Consider the following 15,171-nt stretch of genomic DNA (forward strand, 5'->3'; position numbering starts at 1 on the left):
AATATATAGGAAGGGGTAAATCATAAGGCAAATTTTTAGCTTTATTGTATTTGTCAGCTTAAGTCATAGAGAGTCTTCAAACTTCAGATAGAAAAGGCAAGCCTTGAACAAGACAACCAAATACACATTAGAATGCTGCACTCCCAGTTATACATGTGACAAGAATATTATACCTCTGAGTTAGTTAGTTATATAGACAATAGACGTATCCTGACATGTGAAATAATTCAGAAAGAAAGCACCTGTGGGCTCTCCTTTCTTGTCCTGGGGGAAGAAAACAGCACAACTTTATCAGCAATGAAACAACCAATCAAGAAATGTAAATGGGGAGGGGGGAAGCAGTAATTGGAGAAGTGACAATAAAAACATTATTGACCTTAAAGAATTAGTACTAAATTCTTTAGAGATTATGGTAAATGGCATGAACATTTAAAAAGTGAAAATAATATGAATAACAAAAATGGGTTGGAAGCATATATACATTCATGCTAATTTTAATCATCATTGTGTAGAATCCACTAATACTGTCTTAAAATCATTTGAATTTAACATAAAGCCAAAAGGTGATAAGGTTTTAGTATTTGTCATCAATTCTTAATGTGAATATTTCAGAAGCTACTGACATAATAAAAAATTGATCTGATGCTTGAAAATGGTTCACTCTCTCTGAATATGCATTGAGAAATATCAATATTTGGAATATTGTTCATCCAATTGTGATAAGTCTGGATAGAAGCATTTTTGAGTGATTTTTGTTTTTGCTGTCTTATTTTCTCTGTTGTTTCCTATCTTTTCTGTTTCTTATCAATACTTTTCTATATTGTTCAAATTTCCAAATATGCATCAATTTTATAAAAACAAGACAATATTCTTTTAAAAAACCTTATCTCCCACAACTTTTTCATTATTCCAATGGAAGTTATTTGTAATAAAATTCATTTAAAAGTAATACATACACATAGGGCTGGTGATACAATTACATTTACAGCTTAACTCAGTTATAAACTAACTTAATGAGTCTCTACTCATTTATATGAAAAGAATAACTTTATTGCCCCAACACAAGTAAAGACAACTCTACACATCAGTTGAACTTCTAAACACAGTTTGAACCATACTTTAAATATAAGATCATTGAAATGCTTTATTTTAACTATCATGAAAGACCCTTTTATACTTAAGATATAACTGTCTTGAGACAGCATTTTAGAATGACTTGTCTAGTCTCGCCTGAAATGGCATGCCTGGTCTGCATTCTCAGAATATGAGGTTATTTGTGTACAAAAATGTCCATCCTCTTCCTGTGAGTAAAAATACAGATTATTTCTACAGCTGGACAGGCATACATATGCCTTCATTTTCATATGAATGAGGAGTAATAACTTCTCATTTATTTTGAGTTAAAGCTTCATGAAAGACTTTTATAACCTGAATTTATGACTTCAGGCCAACAGAGATGTTTTAATGAAATTGAAGGAATGTGGGGCAATGATGATCTTATTACACACTACTGGGGAAAAAATTCTTTCCCTGTTTATAACTGACCTTATTAAAACAGGTCAGATTACAGGATAAAAAAGTTTAAATAAGTTAAACTTAAATAATTTAAAAGATACATTTAATATTTAAACTGTTATATATTTTATATGTTGTAGATATTTATAAAACATTCGATGTTTTTCATTATTGGAATCTTTGAATTTGTTTTTATTTTTCATTTTTTTGTAATCTTATTCCCTTCACATGCTTGTACTTAATTTAAAAAAAAAATGTTTAAGCCCCAGGCCCATTTTTTCTTAAGTATTTTACAACCCAAGACAGTTAAAATACTGTCAATAAAATGAAATAATATTCTTTTATGTCTCTGCTCCATCTGAATGTTAGTTGGTTGCTGTTTATGTGACATCTCTGGTCAAAGGAAAATAAAATTTTTTGCTCCATAAAAACATCTAAGGAGATAGAATAATTTATTAATGTCATCCAGTAAATTGAAATCTTTATAATCAAGAGATTACTATTTTTTTTTTAATCTCCAGATATTGATGAATGCTCCTTCCAAAATATTTGTGTCTTTGGAACATGTAATAATTTGCCTGGAATGTTTCATTGTATCTGTGATGATGGTTATGAATTGGACAGAACAGGAGGGAACTGTACAGGTATGGCCAGTTAAGGGCTTAATTGTATTCTTATTAATTGAAATGAAACTTTTTGTGCTAGACATAAAAGTTCCCCAAATTTCTGCTTAGCCTGCTATGCCTCAGGTTATGCATTTTTTTGAAAAAGGAAATTACATTCTGATACATTTATTTTTAACTGTGAGATTGATTTTATTGTAATGTAAACAGCTTAATTTTAAATATCCAACATGAAATTAGTAAAATATCTCTGTATATATTTATGATGCCCACGTATGTGTACAGTTATACATATATTTAAGTTTAATTCAAGCAAAAAATGATACCATGATTTTCTTCAGAATTACAACATTTCAATATAATTTACTTATTTATTTATTTATTAAAGATATTAAATGATACCATTGTGAATACTGTCTGATTGATATATGGAAACTGCTTTAGATATATACAAGTATTTCATTGTGCTGAATCCCTCCTAAAGATTTTTAGTCTACTGACTTTTAGAATTTCCACCAAATCCTTTGGAACAGCAGTACGCACAAGGAAAGTAAAGATGTTGATGTGGGCATTCTAAATGTTTTTCCTAGATATTGATGAGTGTGCAGATCCAATAAACTGTGTGAACGGCCTGTGTGTCAACACTCCTGGTCGCTATGAGTGTAACTGTCCACCCGATTTCCAGCTGAACCCCACCGGTGTGGGGTGTGTTGGTAAGTAAAAGCAATATGAAACCAACGGATAGAAGCACATATAGTTAAATACTCACACTCTCTTGGTAATGAACTGTGATATGAGCATTTGCTACAATTAACTTAAAATAGTACACCTTTACCTTAAGTAAACTAGATTGCCAAAATACATGGTCACTTTTATCCTGCTAATCTTCCAAGTCATATTTTGAAACAGGAATTTTTGAGACATCTGCTCCCACATCCTCCTCTCACAGACTTGGGAACCAGGGCCCTAGAGGTGCAGTCACTTATTTTAAGGTCGCAGAGCTTACAAATGGTAGAGCTGAAGCAGTGATCCCAAGTTGCCTGGCTCCCTGTCCAGTGCATTGATCAGGACAGATGCCTTTGAAATGTGGACTCTGTTTTACAAAATGAATATGTTTCACGTTCATGCATGACAGTTGACAAGGCAAGCAATTAATGGTATTTATACCATTAGTTATATAATTTTTCAAAACCAAGGAAAAAACCTGTATTTCTATAGGTATAAGAAAAACCTATCTTTCTATATGTATGAGAAAAACCTATATTTATATAGGTATGTATTTCTTCAAAACCAAGAAAATATGGAATAAAATTTGTTAGTTATGATTAAATTCCCATTAAAAATTTTAATAAGGTTGTGCCTTTTTCTTCTGCAAATTATTTTCAAAATTACTTAGCAAATATGAAAAGTAAAAAGGTTTGTTGGATGCAGATGGCAGATAACAGTGACTGTTGTCCCTAATAAGAGAACCAGCAGTTCCTCTCCAGGCTCTTTATATCAAAGAAAGTAATATCATCACAGGCCTGTCCAGAAACATTAAGGAAACATGTTCAGTGCTTCATTATTTGTGGTGGCAAAAATTTAGAAACCATTTTTGGAGAGTGGGTAGATTAAAAAAGAATGCCAGTTGGGCACTGTGGAGTTGACAGCATGTTATAAAGATAGAATGAGGCAAATGACAAAATACATTCATAGAAATTTTAAATGTGCACAAAAAAACCCCAAAAATACTAATTTTGCAACAGCACAGACAAAAAAAAGTAATATTAAGCATTTTCCAGTGTTTGAGTAGGGGAAGAGGAAGGAGAATGGAGAGCAGGGATAAAAGGGAAAGAGTGGTAGGGAGGAAAGAAGGAACGATGAATGAATACAAGCCTAGTAAGAGCGGAACCATGAGTTAACACTTCTGTCAGCACCTGAGATTCAGCAACAAAAATAAAACTTAAAAGAATTGAGAAAAGGAAGTAAAAGAATAAAAAGCTGCCCAAGTGATTATAATGTGCAGCTGGAGATGAAAACTACTTGGTAGCCTGTAAAGAACTTTGGTTTGTACTCTGATTTGAAATGGGACGCCATTGGAAGTGGCCTGACCCAAGGTAATGCTTCTGAAGGAAGCTATGGTAGGAAAAAGAGACTGTGGGTGAGTCAGGAGATGAGTCAGGAAACAGTTGCAGTAGTCCAGGTGAGGGGTGATAGTGGCTTGACCTGAGGTTGCAGTGATGTTGAAAGCAGTGGTAAGTCATCAGATTCCAGGTATATTTTGAAGGTAATGTTGACGGATCTTATTAACTGGATTGAATAAGGAGTCAAAGTTTGACTGCGAAGTTTAGGGCCTGAGCAGTTTTAAAAAATGAGTTTTCTGTTTATTGAAAATGCAAAAAAGCCTGGGAGAGGATTGCAGCAGGTTTTTTATGTGGAGGCAAGAGTATCAAGTGTTTGACCTTAGACATAGTAACTTTAAAATAGCTCTTAGATATCTAAGAGGAGAAATAAAATACGAGGCACTTGGCAGAAGGGTCTGGAGTTCAGGGGAGAGGTGAAAGATGTAACCACAAATTTGATCATGTTTAGAGTGATGGAACTAATGAGGTGATATAGATGATACTCATAGATAGAGCCAAGAAAAAGTTTGAGAGGCACTTATTCTCTTAAATATCCTTTCTAAACTTGTTACAGACTCACTCTTCCAAAACTTGCAAAACTTGATGTGCAAATTGAAGCAAAACTTTGGGAGAATAAAGATTATGGGAAGGAGAGGAAGGAGGTTGCGTTATCACTGTTTTCTGTAATAGGATACAATGCTTTAACTTATACTGGATTTCATTTCCTTTGTTGATAAACTCATGATATAAACTGATTGATTATTAGGAAACGTTTTTTTGCATTCATTTTATTAAAGGTCCAGAATGTCCCAGGTAAGTAATTGCTTACTCTCTTTAGCCCATGATCTATATGGATGTCTAAACATGGGAAAGTGTTGTAATTGATTTAATTCCTACAACTTGAAAAACTCTAAAGCAAGTGATGATTTCGTGCAGGGAGTTAATGTACAGAATTTGAATTTCATCATTTGAGTGACCTTTCTCCAAAACGACATTCTTACTACTGTAAGGACCATTGTAAATTCCTGTGTTGCTCTGCAGACAACCGCGTGGGCAACTGCTACCTGAAGTTCGGTCCTCGGGGTGACGGGAGCCTGTCCTGCAACACTGAGATTGGGGTGGGCGTCAGCCGCTCCTCCTGCTGCTGCTCTCTGGGGAAGGCCTGGGGAAACCCCTGCGAGACTTGCCCCCCTGTCAATAGCAGTGAGTATGAAGCTGAGGAAGAGGACAGGGACCCTCTGGTAGCTGAAGACTAGCTGCCGAATTCTTCTGGTGCTGGGGACAAGGGAGGAAGGGAGAGTCCGAACTTTGAATCTGGACTACTTTCAGTGATCATGCTAAAACCAGCCAAGAAGGCTTCATATAAAAGGAATCTGAATTCCTCTCTTCTTATTGTTTTTCTCGATATAATGAAAAGAGAAAACAATTTTTAACCACAATCCACTATGAAGGATGATAATATCAGTTCTCTCTGGTATCACAGATAAAGGCCATTCCTGCTTCTTTTCCAGAGTTGTTTTAGTTCAGGTTCATAGATGCATTGTATTACTCAAGTCCAACCAGGTTATATCTTAAATTGGAATGTGTGTCCTGATATGAGCATAGGTGAAACTCAACATTGTTGACTCTTTGAGTTTTTATTTACTAGCCAAAAAAAGTTGTTGATATAAATTGTCTGAAAGTAGTTTTTTATTTAATTAGAAACAAATGGGTTTGTTACTCTACTTTGTAATTTATGAAGTAGCAGCAGATCTTATTTCAACTAGGATGTTAATATACTTTTAAAGATACTGTGTTTGAAAAGGCACCTAGGAAGACATAGATACACCCCTTAGGATATGTGCTTTGAGCTTGGTAGTTGTTAAGTGCTAATTCATTGTCTCAGCCTCTTGCACACAGGTTATCAAATTTCTTTTTCTTTCCCTTGTTTCGTAGCTGAATATTACACTTTGTGTCCTGGAGGTGAAGGCTTCAGACCTAACCCCATTACAATTATCTTAGAAGGTGAGTATACCTCTGATGGTCACCAGATTTAAACAAGAGCTTACTTTCGAGAAAAGCTGGTAGAAAAGTTAGTATGCAACAGTCCAGACAAGATTATTTTGCAAAATTACAGGTAAACAGTTGCCAGTTTGCTGAAAAATCATTCGTAAGTCAGAAAGACTTGATCCATTGTAGTGGTGTGTGATTGTTCTTCAGGGAAACTCTTTTTATAATTATCCCCAACTTTCATCGTTCTTAGATTTAATTATTCCTCTTTTCAGATTATAGCAGTGTTCCATGACTAAGCCAAGGGAATTCATGATCTCAATAAACCTCCTATCTTAAGTGTGCATTCACTTGGATGTATGGAAGTCTGCAGGTCTTACAGTACCACACATTTGATAGCTCTCATAGTGACTCTTGTCTTTCATGATAGTATCTGAGCTATCTCCCCTTTTGCAGATATTGATGAATGCCAGGAGTTACCAGGACTCTGCCAGGGTGGAAACTGTATTAACACTTTTGGTAGCTTCCAGTGTGAGTGCCCTCAAGGCTACTACCTCAGCGAGGAAACCCGCATCTGTGAAGGTGAGATGAATTCATACCTAAAAATTATTAGTGCTATTTAAAACAAAATTACTGGTCAGGTCTGGAGAAAAGAGTCCATCTTCAAGTTTTATCAAGGGATATGATGAGACTGGTTCATAGTTTTTTTCTTTTCCGTCAGTGCTTCTAAGTTATATAATGATGCATGCATGCTAAGTCACTCAGTTGTGTCCAACTCTCTGTGACCCCATGGACTATAGCCCGCCAGGCTCCTCTGTCCATGGAGATTCACCAGACAAGAATACTGGAGTGGGTTGCGATGCCCTCCTCCAAGGGTTCTACTTGACCCAGGCCAGGTCTCCAGCCTTGCAGGCAGATTCTTTACCATCTGAGCCACCAGGGAAGCCCTGTATGATGATAGCTTAATTAATTTACAGATTATTTGCAGTAATTTACTATTTTTTTCCTCTGAGTAAATGGGTTGATGATAAAAGGATAAAGTTGAAATCGTATGAAAGCATTCAATATAAGTTATTAACTCATATTTTAACTTTATATTTTATATAGAAAAATATGTATGTTTGAAGTGGGACCATTAGGTTAATACTTTCAGTAGCTTTTTAATGTTGAACAACATCATATGAAACAGTTCAAAGGTTATACAGATGCCTTTCTTGGTTCCATCCCACACTTCTCATGTGGCAGTGTAATCATCCTTTAGGGGCCTGGTCTTCCTACTATACTGGGAGCTTCTTGAAGCAAGGGCCACATCTAATTCATCTTTATAGCTACAAGTTCTAGCTTACAGTAGAATCTCAGTATTTATTTATGGAATGAATGAATGAAAGTTTCTAAAAATAAACATTAAACATGTAGTGTAATTATTTCTATTGTAACCTTTCTATTGGAACATTTTAGATATCTGGAAGAAATATGCTTTAATAAGGAGAATAACCAGAAGCTGTGCTACTTCTAGAATCTCTGAATGGGAGATAATTTGAAAGGAACTATAAAGAAAAAGGTTTTTCTAAGTGCCTTCAGTTTAAAGTTGGCACTAAAATTTGATTTCAGTGACGTAAGAGGAAAGTAGCTTTAAAGCAATTCCATTTGAAGAGTATGAAATTTCAGTTTAAAAATATAGGTGCCATTGAAGGTTTTTTTTTCCACTTTGGAATAATTTATTTTGACCACCTTTATTTTTAAATGTTAGATTTTTATTTTTCTGAAGGAGGGCATATTGTATGTGACATAAATGTATTTTGGGGGTGTTTCCTATGTAATTTCTTTAAATTCTAAATTTTATAAAAAGTAAGATGAATTCTATAAAAACAAAAATTAAGGGACTCAGCCATATGCTTTGTTCAGTTGTTTAAGTCACTTAAATTCATGGGGAAAATATTTACTAATTAATGGATATTCTTGTATCCCGTAGATATTGATGAGTGTTTTGCACATCCTGGTGTGTGTGGACCTGGGACCTGCTACAACACCCTGGGAAATTATACCTGCATTTGCCCACCTGAATACATGCAGGTCAATGGAGGCCACAACTGCATGGGTAGGTAAAGCTCTGAAGTTGATGAGGTCACTGTTGCTGACTTCCTGGTCATCAGTTATCTCTCAGGTGCAAATGTGTCATAATTATTTGAAAAGTTTGGAAGTTAAATCTCTATGAATAGTATAGTATTTCAAAGTCTTATAAACTTATGGCTGTGTATCATATTTTTGATATATTTTGGCTACATGGTTATATGTTATAAAGCTGAGTCTGAGGTAGAAAATTTCAACAAATATAATTATATATTCTCAAATACTTTTATTTTCCATTCATATAAATTGAACATTGTTTTACAAATAAGAGAACATTTAAAATCTAATATGTAATGCTTTTTAAATTAAATAAATGCATTTGAATAGAGAAATATCTATTAACTTTGTCCCCCAAGAAAATTAAAAGTGAAATCCCTTACTTAAAAACAGGAAAGACGCTTAACTAAAAATGATTTGTGTTCAACTTAAAGAATTATTTTAAGATACTTCCACATGACTATGAAAATGTTCAGAGTTAGTTGAGGAATTTTAGTGTCTCCAGGTGTATGGGGTTTGTTATTAGCTGCTTGCTGGCAGGATGGGTTGGCATTTTTGTTTTTCTCTATGTAGACATGAGAAAAAGCTTCTGCTACCGGAGCTATAATGGAACCACTTGTGAGAATGAGTTGCCTTTTAATGTGACAAAGAGGATGTGCTGCTGCACATACAACGTGGGCAAAGCCTGGAATAAACCTTGTGAACCATGCCCAACGCCGGGAACAGGTAAGCACACAGCTCCTGCTTCTGCGGGCAGCCGAGTCAGTGACACAGGGAGGCATGTGACACTAGACTGAAAACAAAGGGGTACTAAAAGCAGACATAGTTCTGAAAATATCCAAGAACTCACATGCTTGGTTTCTCTGGCAGCCAGTCCTCTTTAAAGTCCAAACACTAATTTCTGAGATGTCCCTTGAGTAAAGTCTGGATCCTGAAAATAAGCCCCATTGCTGAAGAGTTAGAATTTTATAACACCAGTCCATTTAAACATGCTGCTTTAATTACTCTTCATAAAAAAAAAGTATTTATTGAGAATCTATTTGTGTCATTGTGTTATACTTAGAAAGTGTCATTTTGATAAATAATGATTATTTAAATTCCAACATGCTCATTAAGTTTGGTCTTGAAAAACCTGCACAAAAAAAAATGGATTTGAAGAGCAAACTTTACGTAAAAGCGACTTAGTATCAGAGTTTTCCTTATGCATCCATTCCCTCTAACTTACATGAAATTTTTAGACAGAAAAGAGAACTGGTCTTTACACAATAAAATTTTTTTCCAAACACAGATTCTCTTGAAAGAAAAACTGAAAGGTAATAGAGACAAGAGCAACAAAATCATCTTAAAATTGTTGCCCACTCAGGTTCTTTCGTGACCTGAAAAGTGGTCACTCTTAATAGCTGTAGATACTAAGAGTTGAACCAACAGGACAAATAAGAAACAATGATTATGCATTTGTCACCAAATACAGTATTATTTAGGGTACAGTTATTAAAATATTTCATTTAACATGATGAAATTAAGGAGAGATGGTGAAAAGTCACATATAGGGCCTTTTTCAGTGGCTCAAATTCAGTGGGCAAATGGATTTTCTCTTTTGTATTGAAGTATAATTGATAAGTAATATTATATTACTTTCAGGATTATAGCATATTGGTTTGAAATTTGTATACATTATGGATTTATCTCCACAATAAGTCTAGTAACCATATGTCCTTGCATAATTTTATTGCAATTTTGTTGACTGTATTCCTTATGCTGTACATTACTTTGCCATGACTTACTTATATTATAGCTGGAAATATGTACCTCTTAATACCTCACTTCTATTTTGCCCTACCCCCTACTCCCCTCCCCTCTGGCAGCCACCAGGTTTTTCTTTATAACAAAGATTCTTACTTCTGTTTTGTTTGTTCATTCGTTTTGCTTTTTAGATTCCACGTATAAATGAAATCATATATTGCTCGTCTTTCTCGATCTCACTTCACTTAGCAAAATGCCCTCCAGGTTCACCCATGTTGTTGAAAGCGGCAAGATTTCAACACCATGGCTGAGTAATAATATGTGTGCGTGTGTGTGTGTATATATATATGTATATATACCATCTTGTTTATCTGTTTGCACATCAACAGGCACTTAGGTTGCTTCCATATCTTGGCCCTTGTAAATAATGCTACAGAGAATATAGGAATGTATATGTCGTTTTGAATTAGTGTTTTGTTTTCTTCAGATAGATGTTCAGAGATGGAATTGCTGAACTATGACAGTTTTATTTTTAATTTTTGAGAAACCTCCATGCTGTTTTCCACAGTGACTGTACCAATTTACATTCCCACCAATAGTATACAAGAGTTGCCATTTCTTCTCACCTTCACCAGCTCTTGTTATATGTGATCTTTTTGATAACAGCCATTCTGACAGGTATGAGGTGACACCTCATTTGCATTTCACTGATAATCAGTGATGTTGAGCATCTTTTCATGTGTCTCTTGGCCATCTGTATGTCTTCCTTAGAAAAATGTCTGTTCAAGTGGTTTGCCCATTTTTAACTGGATTATTTGTATTTTTTATATTGAGTTGTGAGTATTCTTTATATTTTGACATTAACCCCTATTGGGTATATCATTTGCAGACATCTTGTTCTATTCAATAGATTGCCTTTTCCTTTTGTAGATGGTTTCCTTCACTGTGCAAAAGCTATTTAGTTTGATATAGTCCCATTTGTTTATTTTTGCTTTTTTTCCCCTTGCCTAAGGAGAAAGATTCAAAAAAAATATTGCTAAGACCAACGTTGGAGAACATCCTGCCTATGTTTTCTACTAGGAGTTTTATGGTTTTCAGTCTTACATTTAAGTCTCCAATCTATTCAGAGTTTTATTTTTTATATGGTATAAGAAAGTGGCCAGTTGCAGCCTTGGACAAGTAGCTATCAGTTTTCCCAGCACTATTTATTGAAGGGGTTGTGTTTTCCCCACTTAACAATCTGGGCTCTCAGATGACACTTAGATTATAGTCTTCTGTATGTTACCTGATACTGTTTTCAAGAGTTTTATTCCGGTGTGTAGCAGTGGGCATTCGAAGAATTATGCTACTTAAAAATTAGAATTCTTTTAAGGTCCTGTTAGTTTGGTGAATTACGTGTAGGAGTGACTCTCATAGTCTCTGTTTTATTCCATGAGACGTTGTTTTTGCTGCCTCACATTTCACGTTCCAACAAACAGACGTTTATATTAAAAAAAGATAAAAGTCATGGCGCATTCATTACTCATTGTGAACTTGTTTCACCACTACAAAATTATCTTTGCATGCCTATACCTTTGTGCAATTCTAATTCCTTTTTAAATTTGTACACTAACCTAGTTTTTCGATTTAAAAAATAAATTGGATCATTTTTAAAGCCCTACATATCAAAATAAAAAGAACTTAAATGCCTAGATATTTTGAATCTCATAATGATTTACTTATTTTCTGGTATCTGAGCAGTAAAATGTTAATGATGATAAGAACAGCAATAATAATAATGATAAAAGAATGCAAGATTCACTGCATGCAAAAACTGATATTGTAGTCAAATAAATATAATTGAATTAAAGTGTTTTGTTGTGAATAATATAAAATATATCTGTCAGTGAAAGTAATACTATGTAAAGTGTTATTTTGAAGGAGTTTGAGAATTTTAAGAGTGTATTTGCTTTGTTTATATTTTAAAGGTGACTTTAAAACCATATGTGGAAATATTCCTGGATTCACCTTTGACATTCACACTGGAAAAGCTGTTGGTGAGTTTTTCTAGATTATGTTTCTTTTAATACATATATATGTAGCATTTTGTAAAAATTTGTTCAGTGTTTTTTAAGTTTAAAGTATCATAAAAGATAATACTCTGGATTTGAATCTGATATAGTTAGACAAGAAAGAAGTAACATGTTTACAGATAACCAAGTGTTAATAGTGGGATTAGTCCATCAGCCTGGAGTGGGTTGCCAGCCTGGTGATTGAGTTATGATATAATAAGTATGTGACTACCTCAAGATTTCATACATATCAAGCTAAAGCTTTAGTTTTTCTCATCATGAATATTGTATTATCAATACATGATTCTAAGTAATCCATTTTATTTTATTAACCTTTATTGTCTGTTTTCATAAGTATATGTTTAAGTTTTATATGTATTTTTGCAGTATTTTTCTCCCTATCTTCTTATCAATTTGCACAATTATTAATTATATAAATTTCTTTCTTCTTAGTGTGCTTTCTGTTGCACAGTCTACTTTTCTTCCTCAAAGATTAAATGAATAATATAATTTTAAGTGTCCATTATCAATGCACAGATAACAAAAGATATAAAATTAGGAAAATACAGTTGGTTTTATCAAATGAGTAATAACAATTAGGTAAGCCTGACATGTAACTTAAGAGGAAGCTTGATTCCCTAGGAAGTTTATTTGCTCTGTTGACACTAGTATCACTTGGTATATTTGATCAGCTACTTCCATTCTTTCATTACTGTTCAAAGGAAATGATATTTTGTAGTCTGTATGCTTTCGTAAACCACAAAATCACTCATACCACTTTAGGATTGATTTTTGAGACTGAATGTGTGTTTAGCATTATTCAATGTATGATAAATATATTAAGCAGAACCATATATTTGATCAAATCTGTTCAATTGCAGACATTGATGAATGTAAAGAGATTCCAGGCATTTGTGCAAATGGTGTGTGCATTAACCAGATTGGCAGTTTCCGCTGCGAATGCCCTACGGGATTCAGCTACAATGACCTGCTGCTGGTCTGCGAAGGTAATCTGAGCAATGAGTGACCTTATCCAGGAAAGTTTGGCCGACATAACTGGTTTTTAGAAGTTTTCTGACTTACTGTTTCTACTACAGCATTTAGGAGTTGATCACCAAATTGATTAAGTGAATGTAATATTGATGCTATCATGAAGTTGTAAAAATGGAATTGTTGCTCTTTCAGATATCGATGAGTGCAGCAATGGCGATAACCTGTGCCAGCGAAATGCAGACTGCATCAACAGTCCAGGCAGCTACCGGTGTGAGTGCGCCGCAGGTTTCAAACTTTCACCCAACGGAGCCTGTGTAGGTAAGAAGAGAATGACTCATTCTTTGATACTGAGCACCGTTGTAGGCCTCTGTGGTAGCTCAGATGGTAAAGAATCCGCCTGCAATGCAGGAGACCTGGGTTCAATCTCTAGGTAGGGAGGATCCCTTGGAGGAGGGAGTGGCAACCCACTCCAGTATTCTTGCCTGGAGAATTCCATGGACAGAAAAGCCTGGCGGGCTATAGTCCATGAAATTGCAAAGAATCGGACACAACTGAGTAACCAACACTTCCACTACTTTCACCACATTCTGTATACTCACTTCCTGCACTAAAACACTGCCTATGCTCTCCTATCAAAAAAAAGATATTTTCAAATATAATTTTGAGGAGATTTTCCAAGTAAATCTATTCATTCATATTGAATCTATTTCACCATACCTTTTAGATTCTTTTGTTAGGAAAAGAAGTCTCTCAATGGATTTTTCCTAGAATTGGAACTAAAATAAAATAATGTCCTTGAGATATACCAATCAACATGTAAAAAGATCTCATGATTTAAAATTTTTTAAAAAGAGGCTTGTATACTTTAAAGCCTTGCCTTATTTTTATTCAGCTCTTGTTATGGTTCGTTTTCAGCCTATCTGTAGTAATTACAAGCAGGCTATAGAAACAATGCCTGTGGGAAAAAAATGAAGGAATCTTAATGAAGATCAGATACGTGTAACATGTGTTTTATTTTTTTGTGTTAGATCGCAACGAATGTTTAGAAATTCCTAATGTTTGCAGTCATGGCCTATGTGTGGATTTACAAGGAAGTTACCAATGCATCTGCCACAATGGCTTTAAGGCTTCTCAGGACCAGACGATGTGCATGGGTAAGAAGGGGAACATTATTTCCAGGGGGTGTCATGGAGCTGAGACTCCAGAAGAGATTACAATTCAGTCACCTGCCACAAGTAACTACCCTGTCTCTGTCAGAAACAGTCGTAACAAAAAATGAGCTATGTGAAAGTGTTTATGGTTTTAGTCAATGTAAAATTTGTAAGCAGGACGCACTACAATACGTTCTTGGGTTCAGTGGTCACAGATTTCTTCCCCAGATGGCTTTCACATGCTTATTAACCTGAGCTTTCAGACACTCAGCGTTACATGGAAATCACCGTGATACCAGCTCTCCATTTACCCCTCTTTGTTCCCACTCAAGGGGCTTCCCAGGTGGGGCTAGTGGTAAAGAACCCACCTCCCAATGCAGGAGATATAAGAGATGTGGGTTTGATCCCTGAGTCAGGAAGATCCCCTGGAGGGAGGGTATGGCAACCAACTCGAGTGTTCTTGCCTGGAGAATCCTGATGGACAGAGGAGCCTGGCAGGCCACAGTCTATAGGGTCACAAAGAGTCGGGCATGACTCAAGCGACTTAGCACACAGGCACAGTTCCACTCAGAAAATGGAATGCTAGAATGCAAGGGAGAAGTAAGGGTGACAGTGTTGAAATGAACACATACACATATGTACATGTGCTTCTTTCCCCCAAATCACTAAACATATGAGATATATCTGCTCGCTTGGCTGTTTCACCTCTTAAAAACAGTTTTTAGAAGCAAAGATGGTGAAACTTTGAAAAGCCCCAGTAGCTAACGTGATAGTTAGTTAAGCAATAATTGTGTTCATAAGTACTTGCTGAGCTGATGATTAATAAGATTTCAAAAGCATATGGGCTTTTGGAACTCAGCTTAACTTCGGAACTCAC

General features: G+C 35.1%; 1 protein-coding gene across 2 annotated transcripts in view; it reads left to right on the forward strand.

Moving 5' to 3' along the window:
- Nucleotides 1-15,171, forward strand: part of FBN2 (fibrillin 2) — a 219,170-nt gene that overhangs the window by 171,248 nt on the left and 32,751 nt on the right. For both annotated transcript variants that reach the window (XM_081501841.1, XM_081501840.1), the window contains exons 35-45: nucleotides 2,037-2,159; nucleotides 2,729-2,851; nucleotides 5,282-5,443; nucleotides 6,176-6,244; nucleotides 6,686-6,811; nucleotides 8,202-8,327; nucleotides 8,930-9,082; nucleotides 12,067-12,135; nucleotides 13,032-13,157; nucleotides 13,336-13,461; nucleotides 14,172-14,297. In XM_081501841.1, the coding sequence (XP_081357967.1) occupies nucleotides 2,037-2,159; nucleotides 2,729-2,851; nucleotides 5,282-5,443; nucleotides 6,176-6,244; nucleotides 6,686-6,811; nucleotides 8,202-8,327; nucleotides 8,930-9,082; nucleotides 12,067-12,135; nucleotides 13,032-13,157; nucleotides 13,336-13,461; nucleotides 14,172-14,297 (1,329 nt within the window). The remainder of the gene's footprint in view (nucleotides 1-2,036; nucleotides 2,160-2,728; nucleotides 2,852-5,281; nucleotides 5,444-6,175; nucleotides 6,245-6,685; nucleotides 6,812-8,201; nucleotides 8,328-8,929; nucleotides 9,083-12,066; nucleotides 12,136-13,031; nucleotides 13,158-13,335; nucleotides 13,462-14,171; nucleotides 14,298-15,171) is intronic.

Source organism: Giraffa tippelskirchi, chromosome 6 (assembly GCF_054371585.1).
Source record: "Giraffa tippelskirchi isolate mGirTip1 chromosome 6, T2T-mGirTip1v1.2.pri, whole genome shotgun sequence".
In the NCBI taxonomy this organism is placed as follows: domain Eukaryota; kingdom Metazoa; phylum Chordata; class Mammalia; order Artiodactyla; family Giraffidae; genus Giraffa; species Giraffa tippelskirchi.